The sequence below is a fragment of the Papilio xuthus genome, unplaced genomic scaffold (assembly GCF_000836235.2).
Source record: "Papilio xuthus unplaced genomic scaffold, Pxut_1.1 DF827135.1, whole genome shotgun sequence".
NCBI lineage: Eukaryota > Metazoa > Arthropoda > Insecta > Lepidoptera > Papilionidae > Papilio > Papilio xuthus.
The window spans coordinates 472,661-493,249 of record NW_013531514.1 but is presented as its reverse complement, the minus strand read 5'-3'; the positions used below and the strand labels follow the sequence as shown (position 1 = coordinate 493,249).

The window sequence follows — 20,589 nt, the reverse complement described above, 5'->3', positions numbered from 1 at the left end:
CGAGCAATCTTTTTTAATCTACGCATAAGCAAAATGGAGGCGAACCTACAAAAAAGTGGCCAAAAAATTCTCATTGCATACTTTGCGATGGCGGGTCGAACTGCATTTTTGGCTGCAAGTTCTAGAGAGCATCTGCAGCTGTCTCTTACTGGCGTGTGTGAGGGAGTAGGATGGATGCAGTGTGCTTGACCTATGCGCTTGGGCCGCTTCGAATTATTTCGGCGGTTTGGTTTTGCTGTATGGTAGTGCTTGGATACCACATTAAACTATTTTTATTTATTTATTTATTTCATTCAAAACTTACAATTATATTCATGTAAAGGTTATATCAATGAAAACTGGGTAATAGATGAGGAAATAATACCAAGAAAAGTTCACATATACATTTTATTTAAAGTTAAAACATCCATATATCTACCTGTTTTCTTTTTAATAATTAATTTAACAAATCTTCATAAGCAAATGCTTGTACATTCGTTATTAGATATCAGCTATAAAATCACTAGTCGTTAGTTTCTAAAATATCATTTTTTATTAAAGATACATAGTAACATTACTATCCATAATAAATTGTTTCGTAAAATTAATTTAAATGCATCTTTATTAAAAAAAAAATATAACCAACCTCTCACATTTTAGTCACTGCACACCCAAAATCTATATGTACAATCTGCCTATCCTCTAGTACTTACAAAATAATGATTGCCTTTAGCGCTTACACACACACACGTACATACACACACACACAAACATCGCACTACTACATTGATGTTACGTATTTGTGCGTTGTAATATCAATACGCTAAATTATGATGCATTGTTTTAAAAAAATTACATGAAACAAATAAAAAAACTTTAAATACCAATGTGCTACAAGGGTGTAAAGTTAAAATTAAAACTGCAAATATAAAATGTCATGAAACGTCTCGTGATTTAAATATGTAAATGAAATAGGAATTAAAAATTTCATAATTTTAATAATATTAAATATTCCCAGTAATTAGGTTGCGAATTCTAATATAAACGTCTTTCATTCGAAGTAAAAGGGCCAATGTAGTAAAGCTACAGATTTACTCAAGGGATTCCCGAGTTGAAAATTCTGTAACTGGGTCGCTTTGAGCCGTCTCCGCATAATTTAATAAGACCTCGACTACGTGCTGTAAAATTCGATAAGTAAAATTGAGTGCTCATACGCCGGCTTTCACCTGAAATCAAATCCTAACTGAACTTTGTATGTCATGAATTATTTAATATCTTCATTGAAACTGAATCACTTTTACGGATATAATTTTATAGATCTTTATTGTTCAAAGCTACTTTAAATTTCGCAATTCCTTTTATAATCATGTTTAAATTGTGTTGTTTTAAATATTATTATTGAAAATGCAGCCTGAAATCTATGAAGTAAAAGTCGATAAACGGTGATGGTTTGAATTTTGAATGAAAAAATAAGAATAAGTTGTTTAAAATACAACATATAGTAATATCTATATTAATGTTTTTGTTATTATTTAAACCGCTAAATCATTTTATAATTTCAGATCAGTATATCACATAATAGAAAAGGTAATTACAGAATTACAAAAAATATCACATTAATTTGATGCACTTGTATTAGTCGTATAGGTTTGAAGCAACAAATTATTGCCAAAATTTCCCTTTGCCCTTCCGCTGTGTATGTGTGCGATGCGCAGGCGCAGCCGCGGTGTAACAGTGGGAAACTGTTAATGTGTACGTCAGTGTAAATCTGTGTGAGTGCAAGCCGGTTCAGCCCAAAGTACATTTAGAGTACCTATAGTGTTGGAAATGGCTTATAGTCTATTTATAGGTGTATGTTACGGGCTTGGACGGACTTTTTGCGGCCATTTCGTTGTAAGGATGCATGTCCGAATATTGTTGAATCTTTTTTTTAATGATTTAAGTTTCGTTTCATCGGACGTTTGTTACTTAAAATTTATCAACAGCTGTCAAATAATTATAGCTTACTTATATCGATAATAATTATTTTTTATAATAATTCCTATTTAATTAATAAGATTCAGCAGTTTCATAAACTTTAGGAAGTATGCTTTTCTGTTCAAGTAACACATTTGTTCGTTAGATTAAGATCTAGGTTCTAAGTAACCTAATGAGTATTATTATATGACAAAATCGACCAGCTCTTACTGCTAGAGCCATCTACTGATAAACAGGAGAACTTAGTTGCGCACCTAATTTATCGATAATATCTTTTACATATTGTCTTTCTGAGCAAAGCGGAGGCGGACTAGTATTGGACAACGCAGCAGAGGCGAGTTTTTCTATGGAAATTTCCATAAGATGCTCAAATGAAAACGTCTTGAAATCATTGAAATTTAAATATTTTTTTCGGTGAAACGACACGGGAACGTATATTTTGTACAATTTGTTATCAGTTTCAGTTGATTGCTTCTACTAATATAATTGTTAACTTATTAAAAGAAAATGATGCTACGATGAAAGTTCTACGTACTTTTATTGACATACCAACTGTTGTCCGCGACTCCGTCCCATCGGAATTTAAAGAAATGTTCTTCCTTATGTGTATAAAAGTGTTATGGATTATTTTCCATATCTATGCCTTCTTCTTCTTCTTCTAATGCCTCTCCATTACTGGAGGTGGGCCGTCAGTTCAGCGTACCCTTTCCTGTCCTGTGCCAAGCGAAAAAGTTGTTCAACGCTAGCAATATTGGTCCAATCTTATTTGGATGTTTCTTAGCCACGACTTTTTCCTTCTTCCAACTCGTCTTCTGCCTGCGATTTTGCCCATCATAATCATATCTATGCCAAATTTCATCAAGATCAGTTGAGCCGTTCTGGAGATACCATTTAACAAACATCCATCCATTTATCCATACATTTGCATCTGTAACATTAGAGAGATAGTTATTGAACTAGTAACAGATTAACAGATGTGAGAATTTACTTTTGTAACAAAAAACATAATTAATGAAATGATAATAAAAAACTTCAATAACACTCGCAAAGATTCCAAAACGTAATGATAATTATGTACAGTGCTACAAACTTTACTGACCCGCAGGTCTTAAGAGAAAATAATATAAAATAGCTCATAAGCGTCCCCTCTTAGTATAAAAAGTACCATAAATTCCTTGTCGAAGAATTGTCATGTATTTTGTGTCTTTTTCTATGCATAATGTTTTAGATATTTTCTCACAAAACTAATTCGGATAAAGACGCCTGTTTCACCGGGCGAAATAAGTTTGTTGTACTATACAAGCAAATTCATTATGTGTCGGCCATTTTGCGATATCGACGTCGTCGGTTTTTGATCGAGTGTTATTGTGCAACGCTCGATCCTTGCGAAGCCAAATGTGTTTTGACTTTAAAAGGTTAATTCTTATTCATTTTCAAGTCAAATCATTCAATGCATATGAAAGATACGCAAATAAAATTATTTAAATTTCTCATTATTCTATACTAGCTGTCGGCCGCGACACTGTCAGCGCGGAATAAAGAAACATTTGGTAGCCCACATGTTCTACATCTATGTCCAATTTGAGTTAGATCGATGCAGCTGTTCTGGAAATATCTATTAACAAATATCCATCTATCTATTAAACCATTCGCGTTTATAATATTGGTATTTCTATAATTCCTTTATCCTTATACCAAGAAAAAGAAATTAGGAAATATTTAATTTCAGACATTTCATTCAGACTTTAGAATAAACCAGCCTGAATAAATAAGCAACCATTTTTTTTAAATTTATCTTGAGCCTCCTAACGATCTGTAGAATATTACTTAAAAAATACGTGGTGCCAAAAATGGGACGTCAGTTATTTATGTGTTTCATTGTACCTGAATTCCATACACCACAGAGACGGCAGTCTTATGTTTCGAAACCCATTTGCTGTATTGTCTTGCGTTGTTCAGACCGCAACCCGAATGCAATACCAAAACTAATATTCAATCACTAAACAAAGAAATATGCGAAAAGTAACCTTATTTGTATCTTGTTAAGGGTTTGTTTTTTTGCTATGTGACGGTAAATCTGTTTGTTGTTTCGCAGCATCTTTGTTACTTCGCGTTTGTTCGAGAGCTAACGGTAATTCAGGTTTGGAAAGCGCCTATGTAAAAATGTTCTCGGAATCGCTATTTATTGTTATTATGTAGTATATATGTACGTTATTGTTTGTTATGCAAATGCATTGGGAGTCGTGTTGTGTGTACTTGTCATTTGTACTTTCCACAGTTTGATTTTACTGAAAATTTATTCTTAAACGTATCAAAGAAAAAACCTAAAACCTTTTTCTTCTTCGTAAGAAAACAGAATCGTAACGGTTTATGTCACGATCTAATATCTGAGCTTGTTTGTAAGCCTTTTCACACTATTATTATAAATACGAATTTTTTAATGTATAGATGCATGGATGTTAGAAGATATCTCCAGTACGGTTAAATGAATCTCGCTGAAATTTGGCATAGATGTAGAACATAGTCTGGAATAACACATAGACTACTAATTAAGTTTTATTTAATTCTTCGCTGACGGATTCGCGGGCGACAGCTAGTTATATAAAATTAATTTTATACACCTATATTAATCATCATCATCAAACAAAAATGTATGAAAAACACCGGCAGTACGTCGTGTATTATAAATATCGTTTAGAGCGGGTCGCAGTTCGATTCCTGACATTAACGAGAGAAAGCCCAACTCGGCTGAACGTTTCCGAGAACAAATATAGAACTTGTACTTCGTTGGCTTGACCCTTGCCGCTTGAGAAATGCTTGTTATTCTGAAACATTGGAATTGTCGATTACGTGGAAATTATAATAAATAAAAATAAAGCTACTTATAAAGTTAACGTGTACAACAATTAATTGTTAACTTTCTTTTGGAAGTAAATTTTAAATGATTAAATAAAACTATACGATTCCTTAGGAGTTTGTCTCCTGTTGTAGATGGGGACTTGTGTTTCATTAGGTAGTGCTCTCCCTTAATCTAGGTCTTAAATAGGTACAAACCTATGCACTACGTGTGTGTTTGTATAAGAGTAAGTGTTTGTGTGTGAGAATTTATTTAATGATTAATACATTTTATACGAAATTTATATACAAAAGTGATGTCTTGAATTAAGTTCACAGTAAAAGCCCTTTCTTTACTTTATCATAACGAAGTAAATTGATTACATGTAGAAACAAAACTCGTGTAGCTAGAAATAACGAGAAAACATTATTCAATTTCATATTATTTTGTGACATCTCTTGTGCGAACAAAGACGTTCATGTTTTATACATTCTGCCCACATTGTAATTCACACATGTGACTCATTACTCTGTACAAAACAAGGAAAAATCAGCCACATCTGAAAGTGGTCCATTAACATTAGCTGACTATATGGTGAAAGCGGCTTCTTACAGTAAAGAAAAACATCGTGATGCAACATGCATATATCTGAGAAGGAATTCCAAGTTAAAACATCCATTTATTCCCATAGTGGGCACTAATTTATCGTAGAGTATAAGTCATTTTATTAATAGGCACACACCTTTTTTTATGACTTACTTGACTTAAAGTCCTATGTCTCTGTAGTGGGGCAGAGGTCGTCCACAGTGCGCCTCCAGTTTGCTCTTAGGTTCTGCGTTTGTATTTACTATTTATTGTTATGTTTTCATATATAAGTCGTTAAAATAAATAAAACTGACTGTATTCAATGAATAAAAATTCTGACTTCTATCTTCCGGATTCCATCGGGTCACTTCGACAAAGGTACCCGATAATCCCTAAAGGCTAAGTACGGTCTGCAGATACGGTTTTTGCTAAATGAATAATATTAACGGAGTCTTTCATACTGTAATGCCTAAAGCAAACAATTTTAGTCTCTTTTTTCTCTGATATAAGTATCGACGCAAAGCTAAAACTGCTGATATTTCGACTTTTGATTTTAATGCATTTTGCTGTTATTATGTTGGTATGGGTCAGAAAAATTACTTGAAAATGACAAAAACACTTTTTAATAGAAATTGTATCACTATTTTTAAAAATCCTTCACGAAGATGAAGAGGTGGGCGTCAGCTATTTATATTTAAAATGATCAAGTTCACTTTTATGGCGACTGTACTGACACGGCCCCCGAGGCTTCGACGTTAGCGCGTTATTTACCGTTTTCGCAAAGTTAACGCGAGCTAAAGAATTATGCTTTAATCTGTCACAATCTTAGTCCCGGGTCCCCGGGGCCTCGGGTCTCGGGTCCCCGGAGAGCTCCATTACTTGAACGAGATCTTAAGTGTAATTTAGTTATGGACCAAATTAGTCCGACGGGGAAAAGATGACGTATTGTTATGTTTAGGCTTCCCAAATTATGTTTAAGAGGTTTTCATAAGAGACGAAGGTTGGAATATTTGTATGATATAAATACTTTTTTGGACTCGAATATTTTATTTAATATCAATTAAAGTCAATTCCATACTGTCAGTTACAAGTGTTTCTTTTAATTAAGCAAGATAAGTTATTTTAAGAACATTCAAGTTTAAGTTTTTAGTTCACACCGATAGGCGTCGTGTGTCCAAATAGAGAGTTGTTTTCGGAATTTCATTTTATATACCTATATGTCATATATAGAAATACATATAGATACTCATATTCTACTTCTTACTTATATTATAAATGCGAATGTTTCGAAGTGTGGAAGGATGGGTGTTTGTTACAAGGTATCTCCAACACGGCATCATGGATCTCGTTAAAATTTGCCATAGATGTAGAATACAGTCTGGATGAACACATAAGCTACTAATTTAGTTTTTTTTTAATACCGCGCGGGCGACAGCCAGTGACATAAATTTAATTATATAAAAATGATATATTACTAGTAGGTTTTTTTTTATATCATAAGGTGGCAAACGAGCGAGCGGCCACCTGTAATCGCTGAAATAGCGAAGTGACCGTCGCCCATAGACATATGCAATTGCATATGCGTTGCCTACCTTTAATCACCGGAGGAAAGAATGCACAGAGAGAAAATATTTTCCCTTCCCATGCATCCTTTCATCCGGAAAGTCCACTTCCACTTCCCATCCTTTTCTTATAAGAAAAGGGTGGGAAGGGAAAGAGGACTAGGTGATACTAATTAAAATTTGCTACAATATTTGTTAAAAGAAATAAGGATTGACAATAATTTTATTAAAAGAAAATTATAATAAGATTTTGAATGTGTTAATAAATCGATAAGTCAATACTATAAGCAATAATTTCTTGTATGACATATCACGGCCAGTAGCAAACTTTCTCCTTCATGTTACACAAATATTTTAGAAAGTTCTGTTTGAAAATACAAATATACGGATACGTTACAATTCGTTATTGATAAGACAGTATACATCGGAAATGTATACGTTATATTTATAAAGACAATTTCGTTTTTATCTTCATTTTTTTAAATAAACTGTTACGAATACAAAACATTCCATTAACAATGTTGAAGATCGACGATAATAATAAAATTAAATCAATGAAATAATTCTTTAAGGTAATGAAGCAATTTAATAAGTCATTGAAGTAATCATTTTGTTTTTTAGGGTTCCGTACCTCATAGGAAAAATACGGAACATATTATATGATCACTTTGTTGTTATTCAATTGGTAGAACGTGATGAATTTATTCATGAATCGTTTATGTGATGTCAAATTTAATTCTACGACGATTTCCAGCCATGTTGTTTATAACATGTTTATGTGTTCATTATTATCAAAAAAACCTTAATTAATGTAATATTTTCTATATAAAAAACCATACACCAAATGAAGCTATGTCTTATAAAATGTTCTTTCGAAACATATTCTCTAAGACGTTTAAAATACATAAAGCTGATGCAGTCGCGGGACACGGGACGCGCGGTGCGGGGCAGGGGTGTAGCCCACTCGGCCGTTGCCAAAAATCTAGTCAAACTGGCTTCGACGACGCATGCATGCGTGAACAGAAATGCTATGGAGATGAAAGTATGCTAGAACAATTCAATGATTTTCATAATAAAGAAAATTTTAACGTTATAGATTGTTCAAATTTGAGGATGCTAGATACTCTTCGAATACAAGAAACATCTTCCAATGGCTGACATACATAAATAAAAGATAAAATAAGGTTATATTAAGCTTGTCTTTGCGCAACAAAGATAACCAAATCGTAGTAATTTTGTTAAAACTTTTTAATAGGACATTGTATTCAATAAAATATAATTATACTTAGACTTATCAAGTTACACATTTCGCATTTTGTAAACAGTACCAATGAACACATTTTAAAAGATGTAAAATAAACTACTCTTGATTGTGACGATTATTAAATTAAATGAAGCCACTCCATTCCTTTAGTTGTTCGGTTGTTAGATAGTGGTAAAGCAAGAGTAGGTGCATCTAAAAAGTGCAACTCGATTGCAAGAGGCTGCGCGCCTGCAAAAAAACTTGGCCGAAATCTGCGGCCGACGACCGGCCATCGACCTCATCCCCGCTTAGATATAACTGCCATCTAGGTATTCCAAGGTGACTTATATATTACATGTATGTATATAACAAGTGCTAATTAGGAAACATGTTTATATAGTGATACATTATTGATGGACTGTTATTACTTTTTTGTATCTTAAATATTTTACGAGGAATTTTATAAATATACAACAATGCTATTTTTATCAATAGGTATTCTTTCTTAATCTTATCTTTTTTAATCTTAGTAAAAATAAGTTCTTTGAAATATATAACGATTACATTCTTAGTAACTAAATATATTACTAATTGGAAACATAGAAATATTTTACTATTATAGAAAAAAATTGCAGCAAAACTTTTTTTTCAGTCTCCGTAATTTGTTGTAAATGTATTTTTTAAGTCATTTTTCATATTTTAGTTTATTTTTTACATCACTTAAGATTTTTTTATTATGTGAAGTGTTTTACTTCACGAAATATTCATTATCATTTAAAGATAAACTCTTGAAGAATGTAGTATTAAAATAACTCATTATTCGGTCCGTCAGGGCGTCTACACCTGGACGCGGTGCGTTAGCTATCAAAAATCGAAATACCTCAGTTTTTTTAACGAACTTTTTGCAACTTAACTTGCATTAAAAATCTGTCAAACTATTTAATCCAATAAATACTTTAACGTCTTCACATAAGTGTTATATTCATTTGACAATGAATTATTTAAAACACGTTCTTTAAAAATGCATTGAATTCTTATGATGAGAAACGACAAAACCGTTCAATCAAGACCTACCATGCCTCTCTCTAACGTATTCATTTTGTTGTAAGCAAAGGGATTAGACATAGCTTTAGGGACCAGCATTGTCTGGTTTTAATAACTGAACTAAGTTGTAAGATTAAAGCGAACAAATATACTTAACACTGAAATGAATATGTGAACAGATATTTACTTGAAATTGGGAAACAATTCGACAAATACGAAAAAAAGAAGCATCGTCCTGAGATGACATCTTACTAATGGATGGATGGATGTTTGTTAGAAGGTATCTCCAGATCGGCTGCATGGATCTCGTTAAAATTTGGCATAGATTCAGAACATAGCCTGGAAGAAGACATAGGCTATTAATTATTAGTTTTTAGGACTGAGTCGTGGGCAACAACTAGTGTTTTAATATAAATTTTAGTCCTCTATAACTTTCTTGCTCTTATGAAGGCATTTATTTAACAATAGAATAAAAAAAGAATGGACAGACTCAAATCTAATGATGTTCCAAAGATCGATAGTCGCGTGAGCCTTTACCTTGCGTCTGTACGTGGGCGGAGGTGAACGATTCGTCAATACGCGAATCATTAGCGACCTCCGAAAGGCGACGCGGCGAATAGAACCCATGTCTCTTTGTGTGCTGCGTTAGTCATCACAAGCTCGAGCGATGAGAGTAATCTTTATGGATACGTAAAACATTGTTTAGATTGACGCTTCTAAAGACGGTTTTGTACTGGTTTATCACATCGTTTTCACGAGATGAGATCAATTGCGCAGGATATTTTAGGTTTCGTAAACACGTTGCAGAATTATCGTCTTTCACCTTCCAGATTCAAGTATCATAACATTGTTTTATTATTTTTTACCGACTGTATTGAGCATAATGTTATTCTTATATTTATGCGTATCACTTTACGAGGATTTCTAAGAAAAACTAATTTACTTTTAGCTTTAGTTCATATTTTTTTTAATTGTAAAATATGTACCTGAGAGCGACGGTGGCTCAGGGGTCAATCACTTGACTTGCAATCTGCAGGTCTTGGGTTTGAATCCCGCCATCTACCAAAGTGTTTTTCTATTTCCGATTTACATATGTACATTTATCCGATCCGACGTTGTTACGGTAAAGGAACCTGCACAAATCTGAGAAGAAATTCAATGATATGTGTGAAGTCAACCAACCCGCACTTGGCCAGCGTGGTTGACTATGGCCTAATCACCCTTAACTTAGGGTAGACGTATAGTGAGCTGATGATGACATGTACTTATAATATTTTGTTTGGTTGCACACAGATAGGATTAGATTTACATATATAATACCAGCATTAAATTTCAATATAATTTTAAATTAAAAACTACAAAGTTTTATTCTTAGAGTGATGTAATCTTCTGGAAAATGATTGCAAAACGTAACCTTTGTACAAAGTGTAATATTACACGCGGACAAGATTTAAGATGCTGATAAAAACTTAATGTGAACATGTTTAGTGTCAGAGTCGTAAAATTGTCGAATTAATGGAAATCAAACCTTTTTAGTTGAAATGTATTTAAACAACTATCGTATTCACTGAAAAATAATGTTTTTAAAATAAACAATAAAACTCTATTCTATTGCTGAATCTCTTTTTTAAAAAATGAGATACACAACGATATTTTTTTATAAAATTACTTCTACAGTGGAAACGCACCTTAAGATGTATCTATCTTCGCATACAGTCAGTGGTAAATTAATCGATATTTGTATTATTTCAGCGAAAATCAAGTGAAGATGGCGCTGAGGTAGACGGATTGGAGGAAGGAGAATCACAGCCAGCTAATGGCTCTATCTTTACTATGACACTCAAGAACAATCATCTCATCGTTGAGACAGAAGAAAGGAATGTACGTATTTATCCAGCGGAAGAATTTATTTTTTCACAATATTATTACTATTATAGTGTTAAATCTGAAGAATATTGTCGAAATGTTACATTGTACAAATATTGTTTTTATATTGGTAAAAAAAGGGTCTTAACAGACGGACGGACAACAAAGTGATCCTATAAGGGTTCCGTTTTTTTGCTACGAGGTACGGAACCCTAAAAATTGTTACTAATTTCGAATTTGTAATCCATCGTTCGTACGGAGAAGGGAAACATCGTGATGCAACCCACACATATCGTCGCAGAAAGTCAAAGATTGGTAGGTATATGTGTGAAGTCAACCCGTTCTGGACCAGCGTGGTTGACTATGGTCTAACTGACCCCTAAAGTGGGTAGACTGTGCCACTTGAATAGCAAGCTGAGATCTCTTTAGAGGTCATTATATATTTTTAACACCGATATTATTTTTTTTTAATTAAGATGTTAACTTTATTAATTTTTTAAATGTATTTTTGACTGATTCTTTTACTTTGGTAATTAAAATTCCAGACAAGAGCTGAATAAGTTTCAGATTCCATTTCATTTTCGAAATATTTTTTTTAATCAAGTTTTTTTTTTGGTACAGATAATATTTTGTTCATCTTAAGTATTCCTTATTGGCGTATCAAAATCCACTCGTTATATTATGAAGCTAGTATTTAATATAATAATTTAAGGTAAGTTTGAAATCGCATGTCTTTCAATGACATTTTCTGATAGGGACTTATCAAGTTGGTGCAAATATTTATGCAGTGAAAAATAACAAGACTATTTAAAATATCTTACATGACTTTTACTTGAGGAAAATAAACATAAAATTTCAGAGAATCTTACGAGTATTTATATTTCAAGGAAAAATTGAGAATAATTGCTATGATTAAAAACTCTTATAAGTTGATAAGGTTCATAATAGTATATTAAACTATACTGGTCGTTGAACGGTAAAACTTTGAGTAACATGCCTTAATGAGATCTAAAGTTATTTATCTAGCTCAGTAGAGCGCTTAAGTTTTAATTAAAATAATTTATAACTAGTTTATCATTAAGAGCCTTGGTATTTGTTCGGATATTAAATTACTTAAGGGTTTAAAGACTTCGGATATGAAAATATTTATTTCATAAAATGTTATATTCATTTGAAGTAATCGTAGAGCAATATAGAGATATACATTGAGTTAAGATAGGATTTTGTTACTCTTGAGATAATATAGTACTTGCATCTTATATTACTAGCTATTTCCCGCGTTTCCGTCCGCACGGAATTAATAAAAAAAATATTAGTAGTCTTTGTGTTCTTTGAGACTATGTTCTATATCTACATATGTCAAATTTCATCGAGATCCGAAGAGCTGTTTTGTTGATTCCTTATAACGAAGATACATTCATCCATCCATCCATGCATTTATAAAATTAGTTAGATATTTGTTCAGGTCTGTTAGCAAAATGGTTAACTGGGCTTAAATACGATACAGCCGAAACAGGCACATATTTGTTTCAACCACTTTCATACGTTGCTCTGTCGTAAAACCTGCGTGGTCGTGTCAGCATTTGTAGTTTATTGTTCGCCATTTGCTGCAGCGCGGGTTTCGGTGGGTCAATGATCTCCTGGTATGCTCACTTCCTATTCTAAGAAACACTTCAATGATATCTTTGTGCAAATTCTAGTTTGCCTGAGAACACGTTCTCGCTTGTGTCATTGTTTTGCACCTTTATAATGCGAATTACTTTTTATTTTACGTTGAATGTGCTCAACTGTTTTGTGACTTATTCGCACCTTTGCTTTTCGTCGGCACAATAACATTACCTAATGTTATATTCGCGGCAAACATATCATTTAATTTTACCGAGTTATTTCTTATCGTGCGAACAGAGATTTGGAAATAAATACGAGTTATTCACTTGTTGCATAGTATCATTAAAATAATTTATTTTACTTTACAGGATATAACGAAGAACGGTCGTGAAACGAAAATGAAGTATTCACCAGACAACGATGGTATTTTCGTGGTCGAAGTGCAGCAGTCTGCGGCGTATCGACCATGCAAGTCGATCCAGAACTCACCACCTCATGACCCTCAAATATCTACCAACCAAGCGCTAATACATCGCATCCCAGAAGAATTAGAAAGAAGAATTATCGAAGAAGACAGTGAAAGAAGTAGTGGAAAATTCGAAAGACAGGCATTAGCGTTATCAAGTACTGGTCTTTCAATCTCTGATCTTAGTATGTCTTCCATAGGATCTCATAACGTGAGCTACTCTTATAGTAGTCAGATGGGATATGAACAGGGACCATTTGGATATCCAGTTTATACTGGTTATGATATATCTAAAGATGATACCGATGGTATTACTCATGATAATTCTCAAGAACCACTAATAGGTAAGACACCGACTGATCCAGATAAACCAGTCGTCACCGCAGCTATCTTTAAACAAGATTCAATAATTGGTAGTGAAGCTTTGCAAGGACCTGGTTACTGCATCGAAGGCTCTACTGATGGACCTCTCTTATCTGATGTACAAGCTAGAGAGTACAGCTTGCAACATATACATGATCTAAAAGAAAGAAAAATGGAAAATGGTGTAGCTATACAGATATATGAAAAGAATAAAAGTACAGAGAAGAAAGATAAATCTGATTATATTCCTTTTAATTTAAATAATAAGCCTTCGTCATCAGGTGAAGTTATGGAGAAGAAAACAGAGGATTTACCTTTGAAAGATGTTCATAAGAGTATAAGAGGTTCTCTACCCACGATTCGAGCTGATGTTTATGAATCGGTGAAAGAAGTGATGTTGGCTGGATCTCCGAAGTTTGAGAAATTACAAAATGAGGTGTCACAGGAAGGTTTTGGTTACGATAATCCTCCACCAATGATCACCATTACGGAGGAAAGCGAGTCTGGCAAGTCTGATAGCACCAGCTAAAGTTGGCAACCTAAGTTAACTATAAATATAAGTAGGGATACGATCGAAATGTTTAAAGTGAATATGTTTGAATATTTTTTGATGTATTTCAAGCTGGAAAACTCCAGCATTTAATTTGACGTATTTTTGTTATTGCCAGATTCATTTTTATTAATAAACTTTTTTTTTAAATGTGACATAACTATCAAATTTTTGGATAGATTTTTGTTTTCATTAATTTACATTGTCTCATTTAGGTTTATAGGAATTATTATGTGTCGTAACTTTATAAATTTTCTCTATAAAACTGTAGACGTATGCTCTAAGCTTTGGTGTTGTTGTTTTCTTTTGAATTGCTTTTGTTTTTCTTTTGTTAAAGTTTAATGTTGCCTCTTGAGATTCTAATCTAGTTCTAAATATTTGCATAACTCAGCTTTAAAGAACGCTATGTTGTATAAATGTATGTAGTTCTCTGCACTCTACTTCTCTACAAATATCTGTTATTGTTTTCTGTATGTTCAAATATACTATCGTTTTTTTTATTATAATAAGTGTTATTATTGTTAATAAAATTGTCATAGCGGCACCTTTTCTGGTCATAAATGCTTATCAGAGTTTTTAACCATATGAAAGTTAATTCTTTAAAGCAAAATAAAAAACACTCGTAAAACATCAAAATCGTAAAAAATATAAAAGTACACTGATAAGCATATTTCATTGTTAATATTTTAATTTTATGACGTCATTATCTTAAAATAGGTTAAGAAGTAAAAAGCGATGTTATGTCAAAAACCTTTTAAGTAAGTCAAGTTATAGGTTAGTAAAGATTTTAATATAGACCCCTAATCATTCAAAATATGAATATTTATTTTGTGAAACTTTGAAATGATATCATTAGACTGAACGCTAGAAATCCCAAATGTTTTAGACGAAAACAAGATTACAATGATAAGCGACATACAATTTTGATAAGACAGGGCTTGATGGAATACGAAGGCAATACTGCGGAGTTAGATAAAATGCATTCGCTTTGAAGCGATTGCATAGCGAACTTCAAAAATGTTTAAAACTGACAATAACTTTCGATAAGTCATTTAATTGTCGCGCGTCAGTTTCATACATTTTTTAAGTTCGCTATGGAATCGCTTCGAAGCGAATGCTTTGTCTAACCCCCTTGACTTCTATATGGACAGGCTATAAGCCGTTGCTTTTTGTGTCTATTTGATATGTGTAATTTCAGCGCTGTATCTATTATTTGCTTTCTGCCTTAATTTAATAGAAAAAAAACGTATAAATGCTGATCGCACAAGGATAAGTAGATAAGTAAATTGTAGGGAAGTAATTATTTGTATAACTATCAGAGATTTTTGTTGTTTTGTAGCGTCTTGTATTAGAATATTTAGGTTAAGAATCACTCGGCTTGGTTGGTAGATGAATTTGAAATCTTAAAACCTAATACTAATTATAAATTGATTTGAATGAAAAGTTAAAGTTACATGTCATTGTTGAAAACTTTAAAATATAAATGACGATCTGAGCTTTATGTTTATTTAAGCAATTCAAGTGTCTGTCAAGTTACTTTAATGTCGATAAACTTAACGTAAATGTGCGTTTATGTTATCATAAATCAAAAACGTTGTGAATAATTTTATTAATTTCCTGCAACATAAAGTACAAGAGATTCGTTTTATTGTACTAACAATAAAACTATAGGTTTGCAAATATACAGTAATATTGTAATTGTATGTCTGATTTCCGATAAAGGAAATCATCAGATTTAACACATTCAGTACCGCCAACTCGTCCTCCGAGTTGTTAGTAAATGCGAGTTAGTATATAGAAATCGTAGTGGCGTTGTAAATGTTAATTGTCAATCAATCAAGCCTTAAAATACACCAATTTCACTAGTTATTTAAGAATGAATGGAGCATTTAAAATTTCATAAGTATATATAAATTTAAGAAGCAGTGTATTGCGAAAAAAGTCAATAAAGCGTTTATTTTAATCCCTTTAGTTAAGTTAAGTTAGCAATTATACTTATAAAAAGTTTATATTAGTTGTATTTTTTTTAAATAGTCCTCCATGTAAATATAACGTTGTAAACACATTTAATTATAATGTTATTCCTTATGTTATTTATTCCTTTCTTATTTAAATAAAATAATTATTTTATTTTATTGTTTTAAGTTACGTAGTTAGTGCCGTCCTAAATTAACGAAAATCGTGCCAAACAAATTTAAGCTCTATCCTTATTGCTTTAAGTATGATATTTGGAGTTATATTGTATTATAAAACTTATTCATATTTGTTTGTAAAATAACTAAAAAGAATTGATTTAATTTTGCAATATAAATTACGGAATGTTTTGTTAATAGTTTTAATTTTATAAATAAAGTAAGTTGCGGATCAAAACGGCTATTTATTACGTTACTATTTTGTTGTTTTATTTCATGAATGGAATGGAATAACTTTCAATGTTTCAAATTGAAATTAAAACGTACGAAATTAATATTTAAGACGATGATTTTCGTATGGATAAATCTGAAAATAATTAAAAAAAATGTGAAAAGTTTAATAATTATAATATAAGGGCCAGATATAAAAGGCAGTTATCCTAGAAACCGCACGCATCGTGAGAAGGTTCCTGTCTCTGCAGCCCTGACCACTGGTTGTTTGAGTCATGGGACTCCGCAGCCCGTGGTGCTCTATTTTTAATATAATATATTTTGTATATGAAATGTTATATATTAAGAATAAGATTAATATATGAACATATAATAATGTAAACTAAAAATCTAGTGTGATTATTAGTTACTAAAAAAACGCATCAAGAACATTTCATAATGTGGTATAGCGCCATCTTACGGGTGGAGGAAAAAATGTTTTATGTTAAAGCACCGTATTCCTTGAAACCTTAAAGCTAGACCAAACAGTATTGGGGAATGCCGTAAGGGGACGTGTTGTTTTATGAATGGAAAAATGAATCTGAGAAGAACAACGGTTATAAATAAATAATTCAATTTTATAGTTCATATTTTTACTCATTGGGGACTCAGCTAGCCTAGCCGTGGGTTTTGTGACATGTCTTTGTATTGTCAACGATGATGACGGAGATAAAGATATGGTTTATTCAGAGATTTTGGAAGAAACCAACGGTAAGTCTTCTTTAAAATCGCCAACTATCATCAGCTTTACTTGAAGGGTAAGGGGAGGTAAGAAATAAAGGGTCCAAAATCAGTTTTTGTTAAAGAATTAAAACAGTCTTTAAATATGTCAAAGTTAGTCTTAATTTAATACAGCAGATTAGTTATTAATTACTAAAGTTGACGAGTGTACTTGTTACTAGAGATTATAATGTTTAAATTGTAGATATTTTTTATTAGAGTTTCAACTGAAAGTTGGGAAAGCTTTAGACTAAATCAGTGTACATTGATGTGTACATAAAATGAATAAGTACGAACCGAAAGGCTCTAGAGAGTTCGTCGAGCGCGATCGAAAAATTAAGAGCACATTATACAGCCGAACTTAATTTTAAAAAGCCTCTACGTGCGTCACGATCCGAACTACCCTCATCTCATCGCTATTGATTCACTGCGGATAATTGAGTACACGCGTGACACCCCCCGCGACCCCCTGTCCCCACGCCACCCCAAACACACACCCCCACACACGTCGCACCTCATTTGATTACAACGGAAAAAGCGGCGAAAAATCGAGTAGATGCAGTAATCGGCCGGTTGCTATGGTAACCGATATTAACGCGGGGGGTTTAATGTAACCAAGGCTGCATGGCGGAGCGGGACCGTCCCGCAGCGCCGCCGGCTTGCTCTTAATTAGGCCTCCTCCAATTTTATAGTTTTTTAACCAATAATGTTGTATAATACGAAGAAATTATAGAGGTACTATCATACCTGCTACGATACCATAGCTTGCTATTTTTTCTGCTTTTTTTCTCGATTTCTATGTTATATATAGAAATTGATTATTAGTCTAACAAGATGGATACAAATAAAAAAATCATTATTGGATAACTTACAAAAATGCATGTATTTCTTAAAATATCCTTAATAAATAATGTTTTCTATTTCACTCAGTATCTAAAAATTGTTCCATACTCTACTCGTATAATCATTTTGTGCAAGGTGTAAAAAATTGTGCTTATTATAAGTAAACAAGAATGAAAATGCAGCATTTCAAACTGACTCTACTAGTTACTCTACGTGTTTGCTACGCCGTTATATTTGATCTATGCTACGTTGCGATAGACCACGTAGCACTGCTATAGGTTATCCGTAGCCGATGCTTGTGTAAGAACTACGTCGCAGTTATAAGCTTACTAACTACAGTGGAATAATATCTATAGGAGCTTCTTAATATTTTAGAGCGTAGTTAAATAATTTTTATTTGTCTTAACTTATTATCCTAAATTAAAAAGGATATATCAATTTGGTATTTAAAAAAACACTTTCACTTTTCCTGTACTTTTATATGAATTAATATTTTAAGCAAATATTACTTTTTAAACTGTAACAAACTGTCAATATTCATCATAAATTCATGAATACATGAACTTAACGATTAAGATAAAGACAGTCAAATTACAAAACTGAAATGATTTTGTACAACATATGTTGGTCATGCGTACATCAAACAATTCTACACTTGAACACGTGTAGATAAGTTCGTCCAACCAAGAAATACGCGTTGACTTAGCTACACCCACAATCATTAATAAGCGTGAAGGTGAGAATAATTACCTACCTTTAATGATGTATTAGTTACATAATGATTATTTTCGATTTCTTCAACACTAAGTTTAATCAAGGAATTTAGTTAAGTGTTTAAGCAATACATCATAACTTATACTTACAAAGCTTTCGTGACATGAAATGTTACTGTAAGTTCGTAGAAATAATATTTACATTAATAATAGTAGTTTCTTGTGAGACTATCCCGCACTTCATTAAGACCGAGATGGTCACGTTACGATCTCGTATAACACATAAATAGATCCGAGCATAATACATCCGATTCCGCGGCACACACCCCGCACACCCGGCTCTCCTCATTTTTGTACATCGCTAAAAATCCCTAAAACCACCCCTCGGCCCAGTTTAAACAACCCCCCGCAGCCGCCCGCTCATGCAGATTAGCTAAAACTACGCATTTTTTACCCCACTCCAGAGGGATCTTTTTTCCCGGTTCACCCTCCCTGCTAACTACCGAAATGTGGGCTCCCTCAGCTCAGCGTGGGTGGGCACGGAAAAGTTTACGTTTTAAATATGTCCGAAGGCACACATTAAAACGTTTTCGCGAAATACAAATCATTAGTCGAAAAAACCCTTTTTTCCCATATCGCTGACTTGCTAAATATTTTGCGTTTTATGTAGACTCTGTTATACAATAATTGGGAATATTGTAATTAGACGAAATTATAATCTTAGCCTATTGGCTTTGTAACATTTGATAATATTAGCCGAAGAAGTATAAAAAAGACAAATAAAGTAGAATGTTTTTATAATGGGACTCATTAAAATGAAGTAAATGTAGTTACTTGACATTAGGCCTATTATTTTGATGCTAAGAAGGTCTTTTATAAAATTGGAGATTTGCTATCTATTAGGAGAAACAATAATGAACTCTGTCTTGACCCAAATCAGTAATATATTATTGTAATTAAATAATCATTTTGTTAAAAATGAATCTAATATATTTTAACTAATTTAGTATAATCTAGATGTATGATAAGTTTGTTACAACGTTATCTACGCCGGCGGGAATACGAGCGCGCAACCCTTTTTAAACAATGCCTGTTATATCAGCTTCGGGTCGAAAGTCCGTTATTATTTTTCGATTTATTAGTCGTGAGAATCCCTCTGTAATTCCTACAGGAGCTCTCTATGCGCGTTTTATTTTTAAAACGGTTTTAGATAGGGGTCGGTTGAAACCGCGCTTTAAGTTATAAACGGCGAACGATTAGAATTTCTTTTTATTTATATGTTTCGAACATTTTTACAATAAGATATAATTTTAAAAGATTAAGGAATTGGTTACTAACTTCTAGCTATGCCTTTATATTTGTATGTTAGACAATGCGAAGAACTCACATCTTCACACTTAGAGGATAACAGACATAGCTCACAGAATTAGAGATAAGAGAAAGTCACAATGGTGTAGCAATTTTGAATAAAACTGGTGTCTTAAATAGTCTTTTGAATAGAAAATATCGCATAAAGTTTTGAATTAGATTTTGAAAAGGAGACATGTGCTTTTATTCTGTTACATTACTGCTGTTATCTACAACGTGTTGTTTAAAGCTAAAGTTCTCAACTGAACTCGTGAAATATTGTTTTCTTTGACTTGTGCCGTGTGGTGGCGCACGCATGTTTCTCGACGTCGCCCCGAGGTGTCGTTACATGTGCCAATAATGTTTTTTCTCGGATTCTCTTATATACGAGGTATTCCGAGTGAATTATAAGACGCGGCCGCGTGCTTGATGAATAAGATTACGTATACCATTGGCGGCTTTCCATCTGACTTAGGAGTGAAACG

The 20,589-nt window shown here is 32.8% G+C and overlaps 1 protein-coding gene across 1 annotated transcript; it reads left to right on the top strand.

The window, feature by feature from the left end:
• Positions 1-10,981: 10,981 nt before the first annotated feature.
• Positions 10,982-14,187, top strand: LOC106119634 (uncharacterized). The gene is made up of 2 exons (XM_013314689.1): positions 10,982-11,107; positions 13,069-14,187. Exons 1-2 carry the CDS (start codon positions 11,060-11,062, stop codon positions 14,056-14,058), a joined length of 1,038 nt encoding a protein of 345 aa, XP_013170143.1. The 5' UTR covers positions 10,982-11,059; the 3' UTR covers positions 14,059-14,187.
• The last annotated feature ends 6,402 nt before the right edge of the window (positions 14,188-20,589 follow it).